This window comes from Bombus fervidus, chromosome 11 (genome assembly GCF_041682495.2).
Source record: "Bombus fervidus isolate BK054 chromosome 11, iyBomFerv1, whole genome shotgun sequence".
NCBI classification, from domain to species: Eukaryota; Metazoa; Arthropoda; class Insecta; order Hymenoptera; family Apidae; genus Bombus; species Bombus fervidus.
Window position 1 is genome coordinate 10,288,718 of NC_091527.1, and position 22,319 is coordinate 10,311,036.

Here is a 22,319-nt window from a genome sequence, read left to right on the forward strand (position 1 = left end):
AGTATCAAAATGTCGAGGATAATTGTGAGTATAATAAATAAATCCGACTTCTAACCCGATGTTTCAAACGTCGTTATCGTAGCGTTGAAATGTTGTACAAAACGCAAATAGTACAGTTGCTCTTTTGATAGTATAATTACGATATAATTATGTGTGCTAGTTTTTCTTAATACAAATCTCTCTGTAAGCTCGTGTTTCACATATTCTCCTGGATAAGCTGACATAAATATTCCTGCAGATTCATTTATACTTATATTCATAAACATTTCTATGTTTTTATTTTGTACATATTTGCTTTCTGTTCCTTATAAGAGAGGCTTTTTCAGTATCTCTTTCACTACATCACTTTTGAATGTAGAAACCGTGTAACTTTTATTAATGAAGAAAAACTGGATATTAACAACATCAACGTGATACGATAAATAACAAAAATAAGACGCGTCGTAATTTATTTTACCCAAAATTATTGGTATAAATGCAATACCACGATATTTATATTAATCTTAATAAACTCATAAACTAAACCATGGATGTTTATGTGAACTCATATTCTATACACATTGCATTACATATTTTTTTAATTTGTTTCGCGTACTATTTAATATCCTGAACACTGTACTTTGGATATTATATATATATTTGTATTATGTAGATTTCCCCATCTTCCAATTTTGCACAAATGCATAAGCATCCGTAGTTTACTCATAACAATAAGTTTAATATTAGCTTACTGAAATATCACTCAACAAAACGCGACTTATTTTACTATCTCTAAATAGCAATTTAACGCTAGCCTACAATTTCCAATATATCTCGAGGAAACCTTGTCGAACGCAACGCTGAATAGAAAGTAAAGGTGAAAAGTAGTGGGAGAGTTTCATTGAAATTTTATCAGAAAAGCCATTCGTTCCTGGACGAATTCAAGTCAGGGAATTTGGCACAATGTTTGACGGTAAATTCGACGCCAATACCCGGTATTCTTGCGCGGCTTGTGGGTCTTTCAAATGAAACAGCGCCTATGCGCTCAAGCCTTCGGCCTTTGGCTTCCTGAAATAGTTGTTGTAATAGTACACTCCCCTGCCCGAGAAATAAACCCAATTCTACATACTTAACAGGCATACCATGTCTAACACCCTCGACCGTGTCTTCGGCCTTCCTGCTGTTAACACGTGAAATGCTGTGCCGACGTCTCACGTTAATTGAGAATTGTGTAGAACAGGGTTTCGCCTTATCTTCGTTCATACAACATGAATTCGACTTCGTAGAACTCTTCTGCTTAAAAATATACATAAAATAATAAATGATTTAACTATTCTCTCTCTCTCTCTCTCTCTCTCTCTCTCTCTCTCTTCAGACTTCCATTTTGTAACTTTCTTATGAATTAAAAATATTTGTAGAAAATTCTTATTGATTCTGATGCTTCGTCTATTCTACTGTGTTTGAGTGAATTGTAATGAAAACAATCTGTTTATTGAACTCCTCCTAACTACTTACTATGCGACATGTACGCTATGATTTATTCACTAATAATGACGGAATCAAATTCGTCGATTTCTGTGTTTCTTTTTCTTTTCTTTTCGTTATATTCGAAGAACTGTGATATTTGAAATTTACACCATGTGTCTATTAATATCCGAACGTTTTACTCTCCGAGTATTCTCTTATGCGAACCAACTGTCTGCTAATAACAGATGATTTTTTCTCTCTCTAATAGCATAAACGAAAATAAATGAATAGCAAATGAAAATAACGAAGATATAGCCATCTTCTCGCGTCAAAGATGTATGGTAGTTTGGCGGTAAAAAATTAACTGACAATTTCCTCGATCGCTGTTTGAACAAATGAAATTTGATATGAGAAAAAATGATTGTTCTGTTTCCCGAACATTTTTACCACCCTATTAGTTTAGCTATGAGATGCCCCACTGTACATTAAACCATAGACGACGTAACCAAAGAAATTCGAGTTACTGAAATGGATCGTGATTCGTTTGAATGAAAAGGAGATCGCAATAACGTACAGGCAGAGTCAGACCACCCTGACGCATGCTAAACGCGAACGTGGAAACGCGGCGCAATGGTATCTTTATCGACGTTCTAATGTCCGTCGTAAAGCTAGGCCGGACGCGCTTTACGACGGCTACGCGTGGTAATTGAAAATCGTGTCCAACCTCGTTCCGTTTCACGTGTCCGTAATGAACCGTTCGAAACGCGCGACGGCCCGCGCGGAATTGCGAACATTCGCGCGATACGCGCCGCGATTACCGTGTATTAAAAGCGCGGCAGTCTCGATTGGAAGTCGTTACACTTGATTCGACGTCGATCGCCGTTCGTGATACTCGTTAGACCGAAATTTTCTCTCGTTTCGATAGAATTCGTTAGCTAAATCGAGATAGTTTCGTGTAATTCAAAGGTTGAAACGAAGAGTTGAATGAAGCGTTAAAAAAATAAGATACAATTTTTTTTCGTCAGAAACGAATAGATAGGAAAATGATACCAGAACTTTAATTATCGAGATTAAAGTAGATGTAGAACTTGTACGAGGAAATCAATACGAAATTTTAGGTGAAATTAATGGCGGAGATTGTAAAATTATTTATAAAAGAATTATGTTTTGGATTATTAAATAAAGATCAATTATAAAGATTTATAAATGGCAAAAATTTATGTTGGCTTATGGTTTGGTAACGTTTTGATCACTTGATTGATTTTTTAACAATTTTTTGATTATTACACCGCGGATGATCATACGTTTGTGGAATATTTAAAAGACATAACATTCAAGAGAGTAAAATACCTCGTATAGCGTTCAATCGACGAAACAAATTTCTATTTACTCATTTGTAACTCGTTCATGAAAAGATAAATTTACAGTAACATATTCGTAGTTTAATAATTGAATTAATCCATCGATTAATATTGTATAAATTATAAATTGTCGAAATGAGCTTTGAATATACACAAGTATTTTCGTTTAAATTGTTGTCGCGAAGGTCTGTTTTATACGTTTTACGTTCAAATATTTTTGTAATGTTTCAAGCAAAGGTTGTCCGGTGGAAAACGGGGGGAAATAGAAGCGCGACTGTGTATATTTGTTTTGTAGCGTAAAAAACACAGGAAACCGGGTGTATTTTTAGAACGCAGTCATTAATGGATGCTAGGAAATGTGTGTACGCGGGCATATAGCAGCGCTGTCTACGTCAAGCACATTCGCACGTTTGGCAGTAACATGTGTCAAATGTTAGACGGTTCTGAAAACGTGTTCCACGTAATGCTAATGGCCAAATATAGGTTTACTGAAATTACATTTTCCCTGTTTGTCAACGATGGTCGAATGGCTCGTGAAAAGTCATTTTATTAAAAGTCAGTTTGATTTTTCACGTAAATCCGTGCGAAAAAATTCATCGCAAATTTAAGATTTCACTACTCCGACTTGGTATATATATATATAAAATGTTCTATATAATTCATATTATATCTGATTTATAATACATTATACATTAATTGATATTAATTAAATAGGATTTCATATACATATGGTGCCAAAATATCTACGTTTTTTAAGTTTTATTAGCCCCGTGATGAGACACGACTGCAATGATTAAATTGATAAAATTTAGAACGAATCTGCAATTACAAAAAATTAACGCGCAGCGTGAATGAGATTTCAATATGTTTCGTTTAATACTCGTAATATATCGATAAAATATGTTCAAATACTTTCGGAAGCACATATTTAGTACGTAAGAGCGAAAAAATCGTGTAACCTTGAAAGCGTAAATAGCCAATTAAGCCGATTGTCAGGGATGGAGTATCAGCACAAAGACGCGCTGACACGTAGCACGGTTTCTGTCTGCAGGTCTGCGGGAAGGTGTTCAACAACGCATCGGCGCTCACGAAGCACAAGCTGACGCACAGCGATGAGAGGAAATACGTGTGCATGATGTGCGGCAAGGCGTTCAAGCGGCAGGACCACTTGTGAGTATAGATGCACACCATTCGCCCCTTTTCCGCGTCAATTAACCAACACTTGTGCCATCTCTTCCAGTTCAATCGTTCGTCGAGATAAAATTAAGTAAAAATGACAAGTTTCGGGGTAATTTTAGATTTTAATCTTTTACAACGATGCGTTGACATATCTGTAGTTCTTTTTTAGAAAAATATTTTGTCTGTACAGATTTATATGCTATGCAGATAAATGCTATGCTTTCTATGCAGATTTATAACACTGTATGGTTTAATTTTGAAGTATAAATAACATAGAATTTACGAAGAATCATCGTAGAATCAAACATCGTAGAATTACATTCGAATTGTAGTATAGCGAATTGAAATATTTATAAAATAAGAATTCTACATATGTCCTCTATTATTCCAAATAAGTGGCAGCGATAACTAAAACCCTCTGAAAGTTACTCATTGTTAGGATCGTCACTTCTATGATGTACGTATGTGTATCAAGGTCATTGGAGCAGATTTCCCTATGGCGCAAAATCAGTATTTTTTGTCTATATCTTTTCTTCGATTCTCAAAAAAAAAAAAAGAAAAAAATAAATCTTTGCTTCTTTTCCTCTTTCATCGATAGTGAATCCTCAATGAGTCTTTGAACAAAACGCTTTTATCTAAAAACCGAAGCTTTTCGTGTACGTCCACCAAAGCCTCTCAACGAATAGACGCTATTCTGGTAGAGAATGAGGCTTCCTAAGGCTTGTGCATTACATAATATTATGGAATAGCTGTTTTGGTGCTTTGTACACTCGACGAGAGGATTGTTTCTGATATGCGATTCGAGGCAACGCACGAGTGGGCCACGACTGGAGTGCAGCTTGCTCTCTAGGCCGGATTTCAAGAGGAAAGCTCGCCTTTTGTTCCGAGCCACGCTGCTTGCGATTGGTGCTAGTTGAATGCTGATTTGAACTGCGGTAAAAAGCTTCGGCAACGTGGTGAATCGATGTTGCCTCTTATCGTTTACAGATGCACACGATGGAGTAGTTATTTTAGATCTTTACATTTTTTAACGTTGCAATTTTAGAATCTCCGAATCATTGGATTTTGAAATTTCTAAATACTTTAATCTTTGCATTTTCGAAATTACGAATCCCCGAATCCTTGAATTATTTAATCTCGATCTTCCAAACTTCTTCGTTTCTTAATTTTTAACTCTTCGCTATATCGCGGAATAAAATTCAAAAGGTCGAATTCAATACGTTCTCTTGCATCGCTCGAATCAAAGAAACATTTCGAAATGATTATTCTTCGCTGATCGTGAGTCAAAGTTGCGAACAGTCGAAAGGCGTGGAACGTGGCCAATGGCGTGAAAAGAGAAAGACTTTGGAGGATCGCAGGATCGCGAGAATTGAAGATTCTATTCTTCTCGAGAACGGAAAAAGAAATAAAGGGGAATCAATAGTAGCAGCAACGGTTGCTAGCCTTGGTCAGACTTGTTGGTTGGTCGGAAGGAGTTAGACTTGTATTACCTTTTGCGTAGATAGATCTACAAATCTTCCCTCCGTTTCTTCTACTTTTTCGACGGTTCTTCTTCCTTCTCATTCGAAATTCGCCACGTATCTTCGTCCACGTTTCTCCTCGGTAAGTTTCCCTTTTTCCTCAGCATCTCATGCCATCTCTCTCCCTGTCTGTCTGTCTCTCTCTCTCTCTTTCTCTCTGTGACGTTCAACTCGGCTTTGCAATATTACTAGCAATTCGTTGAATACTTTGTCGAAAACTTATTGATACATCACGAAAATGTTGCTTCTCGTATTTAGGATATTTAATCATTCGTTTTTGTCTGCTTGATCGCAACCTCGTTGTGAATTTCTTTGGATACGAGTCGTTTGTTCTTAAGGGAACTCTGCTGTTGATATTACGCAGATTAATTTTGCTATTAAGATAACCTTGATTGATTCGTATAGCATTTTAGTTGTAGCAAGTTCATTGAACTAATTGTTTTATACATTTTATGGTTTCCTTGTCAATTGTTTTAAAATAGGATTGCCTCGAAAAAGTCGAGAAAGAGAATGGTTTTAAAGGCAAACATTTTATTAGACACGACGCCGTATGAAGTTTTCAGGCTCATGATATAAATTCTAAATGCTAAGTAAATAAGTAATACTAAATGAAACATCAGAACAAATAAGTATCGATGATTTTTGTAGTAATTTCAATTATCAGATATTTAATAAGAATCCTTTATAACTGGAACGTACGAAAGTTTATCTTTGTACTCTCGTCGAAATCGGCACAATCCTCTTTTGTGTTTGATTCCGTCTGCGCTACGTGCACTGGATCCACTTCGAGTAGACCGTATTTTTCTTTTCCTCGACCTTTCCACTGTGTCGCCTTCGTTTTATGTACGTATTTTATTCGATAGGGTCGCTCAACACTCAGCTCAATACGACCTGACGAACAGCCCTTAGAATTACTTTCGTTTCGTCCATGGTTCCCAGAATTTTTCCCCTCTTTTTGTTGTTGTTGCTTTGTTCAAAGGTATCGTCTCGCTGATTGTTCCTTTTTCCACTTTCTTCTATGACCTGAGATTCAAGATCAATTATCTCGCAATCTACTGTACGCTTGCTTTTGGCGTGAAAATTCAACAGAAAATTCCCTCTTATCGATTTTGAATCGAAGAATTTTCTTCAAATATGTCACTACCTTTAGGTGGAATACTTTAAAGTTTGACAATTGGATCGTGTGAGTTATCTTACTTTATACTACTTTCAATTCATGCAATCTGTTTCTTTGAATACGACGAATTCGATACGTAGACTCGAAGATCGTAACGAAGTTAAGCTTATCGATCATCGACTTCCACTTTAAACAACTCATTCATCAGTTCCAAACTACCAAAGGAGCCACGATTCCAGAATTCATTGATTTTTTTCTTTTTTCTTTTTTTTTTTTTTTTTATCAATCCTAACAAGTTGCACACGATGGCAAGAATAGCTCGGCAAAAAACATTGGCCCATGCGGGCATTCCATTTGGCTTGCGTCCATAAAATTTCCTGGTCGGTTACTTGGAAACTCGTTTTCAAGAAAGCATATGCCGGGATTCGAGTAAACGATGTGGACGACTTTATCCGATCAGCGAAAAAGTCCTTGGCCTGTTTCCTGTTTTTATTGAAATCCTTTTAACCTCGGATATCTCGCAGAGATGAGAGACTTAAGTACCTAACTCTGTACGTACGGAATCGTAAAGAATTGTGTTTTCCCTTCCTACGAATCCTTTTAAACTTTGCCGGCAACCAACGTATTGCTTTTCGAATGGCAAAAAAATAAGATCCTCGATGATTCGTACTCGGGATCGATAAAATTGACATTAAGCCTGTCGATACGATTCGCAAGTAGAGTAATCGACAATAAAATAATTAATCTGTATCGCGTGTTCCTAAATTCGATAACAAATTATCAAGATATTTTGATGGCGAAGCAAATTTATTGTGCGAATTTATGTTGAATTTTTAAGTATCTTTGATAATGGTGAAAATTCTGAAAATTTTGTTTGAATTTTTAAATAAAAGTAGAATGTCGTTTGAATGTTCCATTAGGAGAAATGTTTCGTTTGGAAAAAAGTAATGTTAGTAATACGAAGAATAGAATTACTTGGGATATTTCATATTTTAGTGGTTGTTACTTAACACATTTTTATTCCTTGTCAAATTAAAGTTTTTATAATTCACAACAAAAATTCCTGTTTCACTGTGGATGTCTGTTTTTAAATTGTTACAGGCAAAAAAAGTAGAAATTGTTTGTTATTAAAATAAACATTTCCTTCTCTTTTTTCAACGCCGTACAGTTTATTACGTATGAAAATTAAGTATAATTGCACTTCGAGATTCTTGTCCCGCGAGTTCAGCGTGAAGTTTAATTCGTGCTCATCGAGCTGAAAATTTTCCTAGGTTCAGTGAAGAGAAAAAAATTACGTCCTGCCTGCTTTTTACGTAATATTTCAACCGGCTGGATGTAATATTGCAATTGTCGTGAATGAAATACTTCTTTGAAGTCTCTTGCCTTTCAAGTATTTAGCAAAGAATTTTCTTGGAGCGCGGGTCTGGTAAGAAACTCCCATTGCATAAAGAAAATCAACTAATTAATCGAGGGTAAAAGGAAGCTTGCCTGTTGTCCCTCGTGTTTTTCTCGCGTGCAAGAATCCTTGTTATTTCTTTCTGTTATATCTTCGTGAAATTCTGCTCGCTGTATGTACATGTACTATCTTTAAGTAAAGATATTAATATTAATTAACAACAATTTAAACACTCTGGCAAATTATTCAGATGGCAATCGAATACGTTCAATTTTCTGTCGCTTACTACATCATATATAATTGTATTCTCAGTCATCAGACTGAGGCGCACAATTATTCTTTTTTACCATTTCTTTTTGTTAATATTTTATAGTGCTATAATCAAGTGGGAGACGATTTTTAAAATAGTCTGCAAAAATTTACCAACGTGGAGTATCATGGAATATCATAAGTATTCGATAAGATGATACCATTTAACATGATTAATGTCCGAATCCTTTGAACTTTTGTCTTAAATAATAAAATACACGAATATAAACACATAGACAGTAAGTAAATCCCAAAACACAAAGACTATTGTCTAAATTGGAAAGATAGAACAGTTTTTGCCATCGTTGAATGCTTGTAGGCATATAAATATCTTGATTTTCATTTCATAGTGTTCGATGTTCTAATTAAAAAGGAAAGAAAAATCGAGAAAAAAAGAACTGGAGATCGATTCGATAGAAAAAGCAGAAATAGAAGATTGTCTATAGTTTTCCTTGTCATTGAAATGTTTTGTGACGTTTAGACGAGCCTCGAATTACTGACAACAGGAAAAGTGCGGAGATAGGCACCCTCAGACCAAACGTGATTAGAGCTCTCATCGTTCAGAGGAAGTTTGACGGCTGATCAGGAAATAAAAGTAATGCTCCCATGATCGAGCGTAATTTAATTCCATTTGCACGAACTAATAAGCATCGAATTACACTTTTTGCTGGTACTTTCTGTTATCTAGCCCTTCAACTTCCTTTTTTGTTCTCCTCTCATCATTATATAATAGGGGAAAGAGCGGGTTTTAGATCACGTAACGCGTTCGTAGAGCTATCGGGAAATTTTTCACGAGAAAAAGGATGAAAACATCTTTCTTTCTCAATTAATTTTCCATTTCATACCGGCGGGCGATCGTTCTTGAACGAAATCTACTACGTTTGGGATCTTTTATTAGACTAAACAGCAGATATTTCCCGCAAATTCTATGAATTGTTGTAACAATTTGTAATTAATGTATGATTTTATTCTTCATTTTCTTCTTTTAATCTTAACATTCGGTATTTTAATCTATTTTCATTAAAACGTGGCTAGTCCATGCATTTCTCTGTAGAATCAAATTCAAAAGGGAATTAAGTAAATACAATAATTTCAATGAAAGTACATTAAATACAGTAATTCTCCAATACGATATCTTTGATTTTATTCATTATAATTTCAATAATATTAAACTGCTCGTTAATTTTTCAAAGTACACATAAAATATTTTTTAATTTGAAAAAAATCTACAAAGTTAAGATCTTTTCTAAAAAATATAACTATCTAAATGTATACGAAACGTTTAAAAAGATCAGAAAATTTACATTTAACACGTGACAGGATCTTCTTCCGCCTTGACTCAATTTTACCAAAAAGTAGATTCTTCATACTTATCATAGGTCACAAGCAACAATTTCCTCGTTCTCTCGTTTGTTTTCCGTTTGTACTAAGCGCCACGGTTCTCCCGTGATTTGCGTGCTCTTATTATCAAAAACATTCCAAACAGGCGTTTGCTGTTCGACTTTAGGCAACAGTATACCGAAGAGGAAAGAAAGAATCTCCGTGTACTTAACCTGTTTCCTGTTATCCCTTGAAAGCCTCTTATTTCGTGGACGCTACATAGAATTTGTATAGAATTCGTTGTTCCATGCTGCAGTAATTAAACGGGTAAAAGGAAATATAAAAGAACAACGCCGACGGGCTTTCCTTCCATCGCTGCCAGCTTCGCAACTGCAATTGTTCTCTATTTTGCACATTTTTGATTTCCTCGAGTATAAACTGTTCGTGTGTGTATACTTTGGCGAGAAGAATATTTTAATTCACACACATACACGCGATAGAGTTATATGAAACTTTGAAACTGGGATACATCGTTTTATTACTTGAAATATTCAAGAGAATTTTTATAATGGTGTTTCGTGGAATTTATCTGCATGCAAATTTTATTTATTGTCATTGTAGAATTACGTTTACGATATTAACGTTGTAATCGAATTAATAGATATTAACGTTGTAATCGAATTAATAGATTGGAGATATTTGTACCTTTATCGGATACTTAAATATGCTAAAAGGAGAAACATATATAGTGTTGAGAGTTATCAATTGTTATTAATTAATTTAAAAGAATTGCTTTTAATTTTCTATACATCTACAGTTTATTATAATAACCTATAGTAATAGAATTTACCGAGCAAGTTAAGTCGCTATTAAGCCCTTGGCTTATGATTTCTTGAATAGCAACTTAAGTGAGCGCGACGCTGTCAGATGGCAGAATATCGAAATATTCTATACAATTTGTATCTAATAATCTCCAGTTTGAAGAATGGAAACTAAAGTTAGAGTTGAAAGTAAACTTTGTTACGAAAGAGAATATAAACTGCCCTCATTCAATCGGAATTATAATCTCTGTCACAAGCATGGCTCGATATTATAAGCCAGGGGTTAAAAGCTTTCGCATCGAGCTATAACTTTGATTTGAACTCCACTGATACTAACATTCTTTTAGCAAACAATCGAACAATTTTATAATGAGAAAACTTTTCACACGCTCAACCATTCAAAAATCCGTACACCAAACAAAAAAAAAAAAAAAAAAAAAGAAAAAAGAAAGAAGAAAAGCAACCACTGAATATCAAATCCTCGGATAACACGAGCCGTTCCAACGCAACCTATAACGTTAATCACGCCAACAGGCAAATCCAACGACAACTCTTTTCTCTCCTATTCAAAGAAAAACGCTCCAGAGTCGCTTAATTGAAATCTAAAAAAAGAGGAGCGCAACATCTCCGGAAATTCTTATTCTCCTGCGAGGAGAAAGCTGCGTTTCCAGACTCGGTCCAGCGAGCATAGCCTTGCCACCCTTCTCTCTCATGCCTGTTCAACCCTTTCTTGCCGAGCGAGCGGACGCGCCATTGTAAGTTCTACGGCGTATCTCTGTTATCGAAGTAAATCCACGTAGTCCTTTTCCCGTGTTCGAACGGCGACGGTGCCGCTTGAAATGAGGAAAGACGAAAGGAAGCGCTTATACCTCGAGAGGTATTCTCTTCGAGAGCTCTTCTTCGGGAGCCAGGCTACATATATACTGTATACATAAAGAGAGAAAAATATATATATATAATATATATACAGAGTGTCCTAGGGTTTAACGGCCAAACTATGACAATAGATATATTTTACACGTATAAACGAGACAGTGTTATACGTATAAATACGAGTCATCTAAGGCTTTCTTAAAAGATTATAACAAAAGTACGAAATACAAAAAGAGGAAAAGATAGAAGCAACGCTGTTGCCTCTAATTTGATGTCATTAGGCGATTATGGCTGGATAAATTTAAGAAACAAAAATTTATATGCGAGACAAACATGAAACGAGGAACTGTCACTTTGAACACTTTTAGTATGTACAAGTAAAGAAAGATAAGAATTTTCCTATATTTCTCTATTCCAATTACATATACATATATACAATTATTTTTATTATTATTTACATTCACAGAATTAATTACATACACGCATATAGAATATAGAATTTATTTATTTGTTGAAACGAACCGAAGTCGAATGGACCAAGATCCTACTCCGACCTTTTTCATCCAGAATAACCTACCAAACATTCTAACAAAGTTATTCGATTTCCTCCTGGGACACCCTGTACATAGAAAGAGCGGAGGACAGTCTCTCCGTCCGAAAGGGATTTGCGACAACTTCGAGGTGGCGAGGGTGAAGGGCCGGGGAGAGTGGGATTCAGAAAGAGTCGTTGCCGATGCAGCCAGTAGGGAGAGAGAGCCTGGTCGTTTCTTCGGTCTTCCGCTTGTAAAGAGGACTTGCTTTCCCACCTCGATATCGTCGATACCCCCTTTGTTCCTCCGCTTCCGTCTCGTCCGCCTCGCATTAAGGATGCTCTGACCCCGTGAAATGAAAGAAAATAGACCTGGGGAAACAGCCTCCACGAACTCGATAGTGCTTCCTCTTTAGTGGGAGCCTAGTCCCTACTGCCGTCTCTCTGTCATTGCTGGAATTAATGGAGAGTTGATAATTGGCGCGAATTTAATCTTCGATCCCGACAGCTGAATCCAGGAGGGAATTTTCGCGTGGGAAATTTGTTCGGGTTTAGAGAGTTTGTTGGATGATTTTAGAGGGAAGAATCGATGTTGGAGATGTTTTACGGTGATAGGGACGTTCGAGGAATTCTTTTGTTCAGCGATCTGTGTATTTTGTTTTATTACATTGGGTTGTCCGAAAAATTTCTTTCGTTTTATAAGGAAATAATAGACACACAATGTTTTTCCTTTTATATTAGTTTATTGAATTATGCACGAACATAATAATAGAAATAGAACGAAACGGATCATACCTAATTTAATAAAATAATATAAAACAGCAATTGTTGTTCGTTTATTGTCTCCTTATGAAACGAAAGAAACTTTTCGGACAACCTAACATAATCGCACTTCTAGCGTGTGCGAAACAGCGAAAAGAGGTGTAATATCGTAGTGTCGTTTTAAATGGCTATGGAGAGGAATCTATGAAAAAGGAATAAAATTGGATTTATTGAAAAGAGTCACTAGTTGATTATATTTGAAAGCCTGAATGAAAGATGAAATACGTGGGCCGTAGATAAATAAATTGCTGGGAGATGAGATGGCAAATGGAACACTTTTCCCTCCTTATAAAGGATATTGTAATTCTTCACGATGGATAATTGTATTCGATCCTGTGTTTAATTCGTTGGAATAATTAAACCAAGGATATTTATGCATAATTAATTTATATATCTACGAACAAAACTCAATAGAAGTTTATTTTATTATACTCCCGAAATATTCCAACTTTGGACATTTTTTCTTGTAATATATAGTCCACATATTTTTCTAACTTAACTTTTAATAATTACCACGTTACACCGTTCGCAAGCATTTGTCATCGACTCTTAAAATAAAGTATAATTTACTACCTCGCATTGTCACCGAAATAAAATAATCTAAGAAAGTAATCTAATCGATGCATACTCGCGTCGTATTAATACGGTTGATCGAGCAGCATGTTTAAAGTTAGGATATAGATGTTGAACTGCTCCGTGTCTATGTAACCTCGTTTTAACGTAGCGCGTTGTATTTCAAGGGGAATAAGCTGTCATAAAAGCCTTGGTGTTTTCATTGCTGAGTTGTTTCTCATGTTTGCATCGGATCCTCGTTGCAAGAGGAATTTTTTTAAACAAGAGCTATGGCTCGTTTTCAGAGGAAAGCACTATCCTTTCCTTTCCTTTGTCGCCGATTCGTATGCAAAGTACGTGGAATGTAAACCGTTAAATTTTTTACGGAACTTAGAATAAAAGAGACGATGAACGTCCGCTTTTCTATTTCAATTTTAAAGAATCGAATATTTTGCTTTTGAGATTTGCGCTAATTATCCAGGGGCGTCATTAGCCTTAAAAATTGATATGGCGATCGATTCTACTTTAGAAATATAGTTTCAACGTGGTTCTTTAAAGGGTACATCGTCATTAAAGGAAAAAAAGGATCCGCAGAACTCTCGTTCTTTTGTTTCTCCTTCAACAACGAAGCTTTCCTTTCCTGCTTCGACGTCTTCAATACGGTCTTTGTTCGTACATTTTCCTTTCCCCTCGTCGAGCTAAAAACGTTTCGCCGTGGAAAAGGAACTAGAACGAAAGAAATTATGGAAGTATACATCTTCCATCTTTCGCGCTCTTATCTTCTTCACGGCCAAATCTAAGCTTATTTCGAATCAACGAAAAATTAATCAATGTTAGTTCGTGGTCTTCCTAATGGTTTTCGAAGCAAAATGATATTATGTACGTAGTAAATTATAACAAATATCAGCGATTTTTTAAACTATTAATTATCTGCAAAAATTAACTCTCAAAATTGCTCGCATCCGTAAAGAAAAATTATAATTTCTTTTTATAAAATTTCAACAAACATCAAAAACTCTCAGTAAGTGTACTATTCGTTGAGTAAATTCAAGATTTATTGAAAATTAAATTATAATTCAGATATATTAATTTTATTAATATTTTGAAGTTTTAGTGTATTTGTTGTATATCTGAAACGTGAATCAAAATCTTGCTACAACTTTAACAATTGATCTACGCAGACAAATGAAGTATCAAACAAAATTAATCACTCCATAAATTACAAAATCTAATTATTCAGATTACACTTTCCGTTGCGCTATATATCAAAGTGAATGAGAAAATTACGAAATAAATTACTCCACTGTTTATTCACCCCGTCTCTTACTCTTCCAATATCTTTGCAAATAGCTATTTGCTTTTCTCTTTCACCACTTAACAACGAATAGTCGCAAGAATAGGTCGATCGATTCCCGGATGGATGCAGATTCCCACGGGACTCAACGTGTCTGTGCGTGTGCGTGAACTGTGTGCGGATCAGAAAGGAAATACGTTAAAGTTGAACGAATTAGCTTTTACAAATTAAACCCTGCCCAGTTGGAAGTTCATTCTGCGATAAAATTTAAGAGACCTTGTTCGTATATCGATGGACTATAAAACTTGCATCAATAGAGAGAGAGAGAGAGAGAGAGAGAGAGAGAGAGAGAGAGAGAGAGAATGGCCTCGGTGGACTGTTGGAAAATTTACTGGAAACGATGTCATCCGTGCTATGCTCTGGCCACTTCTTAGCGCGATCCACAAGAGAATCCTCTCTGTGTCGAAAGATACGAGACGTGGCCAATGTTCCAGGGCTCATTAAAGTTTCACAAGAAGGGAGAAAGGGTTGCGACATGAGAATAGCTAGTTGGAATACATTGAAATGGATAGATTCGTTCGATGAACCTTCTATTACATACACAGTGACTCAGAAAAGTATTTGATTGCTTACTATAGGAATTGTATGTATACGAGTATAATTTGTGTTATATATAGAGATTATAAAAAGTATTTGTGTATTTATTATAACATTTATATAGTAATTAATTAAGTTCAAGTATATTAAGTTTCGTATCGATTGGTAGTATTTTCGTATGATTACAAAAATTTGATAGCTATGAAAATGAAACGTGGATAAAAAGAAGCGTTGCATTGGAAAATAAGAAAGATTATAAGATTATAAGATTCGTACATGGGATGTTTCTGACAAACGAAAAATCTTTTTAAAATTTATTGTTCCTTCCAATTGCCACGAGAACCGAGAATAATATAAATATTTCTCACGTTGCATACTTCTATACAATTCCTAATTGAGGTGCGCGCTTTACTTTTTATTTATAAAGCTAAGTATTCTTGCTTTTACTCTTAACAGAAGAAGCAAGTGGTTCACTCTTAAAAAATTAAAGGTTGACGCGTAGGCGAAAGGTTAAAGGTAACATTTTTTTCAACGAGCTCAACGATCTCCTTAAACAGCAAACAATATTTAAAAGAACTTTGCCCATCTCCGTGCTCCTTTACTAATTTACTAATTAAAACCTTTGATATTTAACGTCGAGAAGATTCCATAAACGACAAAAAAGGAAAGATGGTACTTTCACAGATTGGACCGTAGAAAGCACCGCCGAATGAAAATGTTACTTCGTTCGTGATTTTAAAAGTCAACATTAACGTTTAAATAAATTCCTAAAATAGTCTCTTAGCGAGACGAGATATCCGATTGTCGTTTACTTCGAAATCGTTTTCGTTTACGTTTTCCACGCAACGACGCGACGGTGCAAATTAATCGAGTAATCTGAAAAATACTCCGTTAGAGTCGTTTCCCTCTCGGCTCGGTCGTCGCGATTGATATTCCAAGCAAATATTTGTCCAGAGAAATCGGATCCAGCATAGTGGTTCGTATCGATGGCGACAACGAGAACAAGCATAGCGCCACCAGTGATACAGATCGACGATTTACCCTCGTACTTACTGGCTGTTTTATCCGCGTTAAATCTCCAATCTCTAGATTATAGTTACGACTAGACAATGGCGTTTAACGACGTCGTTTCCACCGTGTACCTCGTTGCTGGATTAATGCAATTATAGGGCCAACTATCATGGGAGATGAACGTATCAGACGATTCATGGGGGTAGTAAAGATGCCCTTTATTCGTCAGCCACATGGCCAACTTGTTGCACTTTCTCCGTCTTTTATCGCACTCTTCTCGTTTTTTTTTTTTTTTTTTTCCTAGGTTAACAGAGGCTATAAGGATATGGTTTATAGTACAAATGAAAATGATTTAAAATGGTAAACTAGTAAGCAACTAAAACTTATGTAATGAAGTATTAATAGTGTCGAAGTGGTCACAACATCTAAGAAAACTCTACATCTGGTCTTTTAGTTTTCTCAAGCAACGAAGCCATCGACAGCGTATAGACAAAAGACTGGGACGAAGGCAGGCCATAAACTGTAGACAGGCGACGATGGCTTCAGGGTTTTCGGTCATAGGGTAGCACTGCTATCGTGCGGATCTGGACCAGCTCAAATTATATTCCAACTTGTATTTACGCTTCAACATTAAAATATATTTTCTACCTTACAATTTATCCGCGCGTTCCTTTGTTCACACACATCTAATAACCTCATCAAATAGTGTTGAAGTGTTTGATGAATAAAGTAGCAGAATTTGTTTACTCTTCAGATAGTTTCTAGTAGAAGAGGTTGTTCTCCCAAAAACTTCACGTTTTTTAAGTACATGTGTGATATACAAAAATATGGAACATGTTTCATTTGCGAGGAAAATAAATTTGAAAATTTCCCGTGCGCGTGTATATATCACATCAGATATATAATTACATACATTACTACAAATTTTCAAAGTCCATTTTTTCAGAAACAAGGCGTCATATGAACAAATTTTATTCCATATCTTCGACTTATGCTTTCACATAGAACCACCCTCTTTCAACCACCCTCTGTCCGGTTGTACCACGATTACCTCCTGGTATTACGTATTCGAATATTATTAACATGATAATAGTCAGTCGGCATATTCATTGAAAGATTTCATAGCATTGCCGATTCGGTACGTTTAGCATTATCGATGGCGTTCCACGCTATGGTTATCAGATAAATAGCCTGGAGAGATCAGTCTTTAGCACAGAGAAACGGTCGTAAGATTGTCACGTCGGAGGTAAGCTTAGATCTGTCTCGCAGATAATTCGATGCCAAGATCGCTGTGTAACTCGTACAGGATTTCCTCAGTTCAGTGATCCTCCATATAGATAAGGACTTAATTGGACTGACATAATTTTCTACGCACGATTGGGGCGCCAGATGATCGAGTTTTCTTGGATGTTTCTTGTATATCAGTGGTGGATTATGAATGCTTTGGCAGAGTGTTGGTCTGATCTCGATGAAACGTGACAGGAATCCCACGTTTCTTGTAGAATGTGGGTTTATGGATAATATCACCGACTGTGTATAAATCTTTTACTACTGTGTTTAGTTACGTATTTAGTTTACGTATTATTATATTGAAAAACGGTCTCAAAGAATTTCGCGAAGGATTTATCATTTTTCAAATCGTAGAACAAATATTCCAAAAAGAGTTTATTTCTCTTGTTATAAAAATTTACTATGAGAATTCTTCGAACTTTAAAATAATTCTTATCGTAAATATTATTTTCCAGGAACGGGCATATGCTAACGCATCGAAACAAGAAGCCATACGAATGCAAGGCGGAAGGATGTGGCAAATCGTATTGCGACGCGAGGAGTCTGAGGAGGCATACGGAGAATCATCATGCCGGTAGCAAGGTGAATGAAAGCGTGAGTCCATGCAGTCCAACTACGGGCCCGCATACACCAAACACTCCAGGGAGCAATCCCAGTACGCCCAGCACACCAGGTGCAACGTCGACACCAAATGGACTCGGACATGCGGCCTTGAAGCAACTGATCGTCACAGAATCGACACAGGGGCAACAGCAAAAGGTAAGTTTGCATATATTTCACATTTCACTTAGGCGAAACAACACAATGGAAATAACAAAAGATATACTAAACGTTGCTCGAATCTGTTAAAAATACAGGTTTTTCTAATTCAGTTGCAATTGTTATATATCTAAAAAGTTAAAATTTCATCCATTTTTAAGCAAACTTGTTCTACGAGATATATTTAATAAGTTGATAATTTATAATTTGTAGTTGATGAAACCTCGCTCGTAATATTTGTTCAATTATACAAACGAGCTCAGTTATGATGTCAAAGAGACGAGAAGAAAACGAAATCTTCCCTCTTTTCCATCTATCTATCATCCCGTTTACTGATATAGTTCAAAAGCTTGCCTACGCGTCTGTATATATGTATACATAGATATATGTATATCGTGACACCGTTTTCTTGAAATTGGTCCGATATTGGTTCGTCTGAGATAGGTTTAAAGGCTTAGGGAATAGCGGCTCTCTTGGATGAGTCCGGTCAACGTGGATCTGAAGATCCAGCGACATAAGAGGATTACGTTGATCTGCCTGATCGTCGAGCGATGTTACGCGACCTCTAACTGCACCCTCATTAATTTTTATACGTCATTCACGAGCTTCAATTTGTCCGGCTCGGTACAGTGACTCCGATAACTGGATTCAAGGAATTAGATCAGTTCAGAGACAGATTAGGGATTATAGTGGTTGGGAAAAATTCTTTAATAACGTCGTTCGACATTTGTTGTCACGTTTCTTCCTCCATCTATTGCTAAGTGTAATTATTGGAAAACTATAAGGTCGATGGAGAAACGTACGAAATGGTTTCTGTTGTTTGCACGTGTTATAAGGCACTTAGCTTTCAATGGAGAATTAATGATACACGTGATAGAATGGTTGGAAATATTATTGGAATTGTTCTTTTCTTCGAATTGATTCGTTAAAACTCTCTTTAATTTTGTAAAACATATATTTCAAACTTTTTAGCGATATTTTATATTGTTATTTTGATTTCAACGTTTTTGTTAATCGTGTATTTGCATTATGTATGGATTAATTATCTTGAAGAAGCGTCGCATTGATGTTAATTAAACGGCTGGTAATTTTACGATATTAGCAAATTTTATTTTTATTGCAATATTCGATAGGAAAGGAATAATATTATTCTAAGCTTCGTAATAAGAATGCGATGTAAGCAACTTGAGCGTATAATTACCAAGAATGTAGTAATACGATGTCCTAGACAAACAGAATGTTAATATTGCGGGCGATTACCAACGCAGTAGAAACTGGCCGTATCAGTCAGCCATCGTTTACACTGGCACACAGGGACGGACGCTACTAATAGTGGAGTTGGTTAGCATAATCAGCCAGCCGTGACACTAGCAGGAGTTTGTAGAAACACCGCCAGTAGTAGTATCTATGAGGATAGCAGTGAATATTAGGCGCAATAGTACTTTGTCAAAATAAATAACAAAAATGACATTTACGTCATTTATCGAATTGCCATTAAACGTTCCTATACCTATAACCTGTAAATGATGCAAATATTTCAAAGGTATTCGAAGATTTATCTATTTTCGTAAGCACATACTTTAATTAAAAATGATGGATAAATCGATTTGCACTAACTTTGTCCTTTGTAAGGATCATAGCAGCGTGCATTATATTATTATGATGCGATTAAGTTGATTTTTAGAAATAGTTGTGTGCTAATGGAAAACTGACATTTTCAATTATCCAAATTATAAGCCAGACTAGCAAAAAGAAGTTCTTTTGAACATTGATAGAACAGCAGATGAACTCAAAATGTAAGAGATCTCTGCCTATAGATCCTACTTCCCCAATTGTGCTCATCGTAAATAAATTCCACGATAGATCCATGAACGGTAAAATTTTCCATTTCTGATCAGAGAACATCGGTTAATTCGACGAGCGGAGATGCCACGACTTGGCCGTCGCATTCGTTGTAGCGCGTTGTTCCGCGGAATCAGGCAGCTTCGTCCTAACCGTACTGGGTGCGACGGTTCGCGACTTGGTACAGTAGGTGGAGCTGGTTGGCCATTGTCGGGCGGTAAAAGGGCGCGAGAGAAAACGAACTACTTACAAGAAACCAAAAAGAGGAAGACGAAAGAGGAAAAGAAAGTAGAGGAGAGAATCAGAGGTGAAGGACGAAAGGAGGCGTTGGTGAGTCCACCCTTCTTCATCCGGCTTGATCCCCCGTCCACCAGAGCCGCCTTCAGACCCGGTGGAAATTAGTTCTCGGCCGTGGAGCACGAAATTATTGCTGCTTTCAAAGTCGCTGGAGCTCGAGCTCGCCGTGCTTACATCTTGGCCTTCTCACTGAGACGCCCGAGAAAGTACAAGCGAAAAGAAGGACGGAGAAGAGGCGAAGGGAGAACGTATATGCGCGAGCATAAGAGAGAAAGGTGAAAGAAACGAGGGTAGTTAAACCGAGACTACAAATCTACGATATTGAGTTAGAAGTAAGGCGAACCCTTGAAGCGGGGCTAATAAAATTTGATGACCGGGAACTTCGTAATGAGAATGAGACGCGGAAAGAGGTGAAACCTGGGGGTGGCTGGGTGTTACCGGAGAGGGCTGGTCGAATCGGCCGTCTATGAAAACTTCGCAGACACAACGAGTTCCGTGATTTACGATATTTCATCGGACGTTACACAGACCTCGAGTTTCTTCACCCGCGTAACCCGAGTGGTTATCGTCGAGTTCCTCGTGGGGCAGGTGCTCCAGCGTCGCTCAACCGAGGTATTTTCATCATCTTCTTCTTTTTCTTTCTTCATCTTCGTCGTTTTCGATTGTAAAGATTTGTACAGTGACGACGCGTATTTGCCTTGGTGAATCTTTGCTGCAGGGTGAACGATGGCTGCGCCGTAGAAATTTTATTTGATGCGGATAATTTAATTTCTTTAATAATTCTTTAATAATAAGGCTAGTCCTGTAGATTCTGCAGAGGATGTTGGAGATAATAAGATATTGTTCTAGTTTATTTCCTATCGTTCTCTGAAACAACAGTAAGGATGATCTAACACATTATCTTGTATTTTTATTTGATTTTCAACCTATTCACAAAGGTTGGAGTTTTCTAAAAATTCGCAAAAGGCTCGTTGCTCGTTTCGTTTGTTCAGACACAATGCTGGCTAAAAATGCAAAGTAGAAAAATACTGCCAGAAGCGCGGAGGTATCTCTTTAAACACCAGACACTAGTGCAAAGAAGAGGTCAGTTTATACGCCGTGAATGTACCAACGTAAAAACGTTGAAGTACCTTTATTAAAAGTCCCCTATGATAGCGACGAGAGAGCACGAGCTGAGACTATTTTCCCCAGTGTATGTTATTGTACGTTAAAGGAACGAAAATTATTTTTCGGGTTTGTTTAGTACAAATGTATTTCGTATTAACAGCGACGACTCAAGACCCTCGTAGGATTTTCAATTGCTTCTAGGTGTTGAGGTATACTAGAAAGTTTAAAAGAAATCCAACGCTTCTGTTGGAAGATTCTTACAGCTACTCTGATTAATTCATAGTGTACGTTTAACTAAAATTAATTTAATCGTTGTTAATGAAAAATGACTGTTCAAACCGTAGATGATAATTATATTCCATTGCAACATATGTTACAGCTGATAAAATATAAAATTCTTCCAAGAAAAAGTTTCTTAAATTTTTAGTTATAATTATGATCTAGATATTATAATGTTACATATTGTTATTTATTAATAGGAATCAGGCAAATCAAAATTATCCGCTAGTACGAGGAACTCTACTTTCTTTATTCGAATGCAACTACAACACGAGATAGCTACGATTTACAAAGAAATCGAAGGTCTTAGACAGAAGGATGGCGCGTGAACGCAATAGGCAGATGTAAAGAGCGGTTCGTCGCGTGAAATCCACTCGAGAGTGGCGGAAAGATGAGCCAGTAGAAGGGACGTTGGCAGTGATTCGACATCAAAAGGCGTCTGTCGGTCGTTCAACCGATCCTCTGATTGCACGGTAAAGGCAGCGTGTCTTAGAAATCACGTTTATCGCGGCAGAAAATCACTTTCTTGCTCGCGGAAGCGTGTACGCTCGACAAAAGCGGCAAAGGGCAAGGTGAACCATAAAGGAAAGGGGTCCAA

General features: G+C 36.6%; 1 protein-coding gene across 6 annotated transcripts in view; it reads left to right on the plus strand.

Annotated features, from left to right (window-relative positions):
- Nucleotides 1-22,319, plus strand: part of LOC139992028 (uncharacterized) — a 513,816-nt gene that overhangs the window by 363,521 nt on the left and 127,976 nt on the right. For all 6 annotated transcript variants that reach the window (XM_072012473.1, XM_074111956.1, XM_074111957.1 and 3 more), the window contains 2 exons: nucleotides 3,859-3,977; nucleotides 17,893-18,196. In XM_072012473.1, the coding sequence (XP_071868574.1) occupies nucleotides 3,859-3,977; nucleotides 17,893-18,196 (423 nt within the window). The remainder of the gene's footprint in view (nucleotides 1-3,858; nucleotides 3,978-17,892; nucleotides 18,197-22,319) is intronic.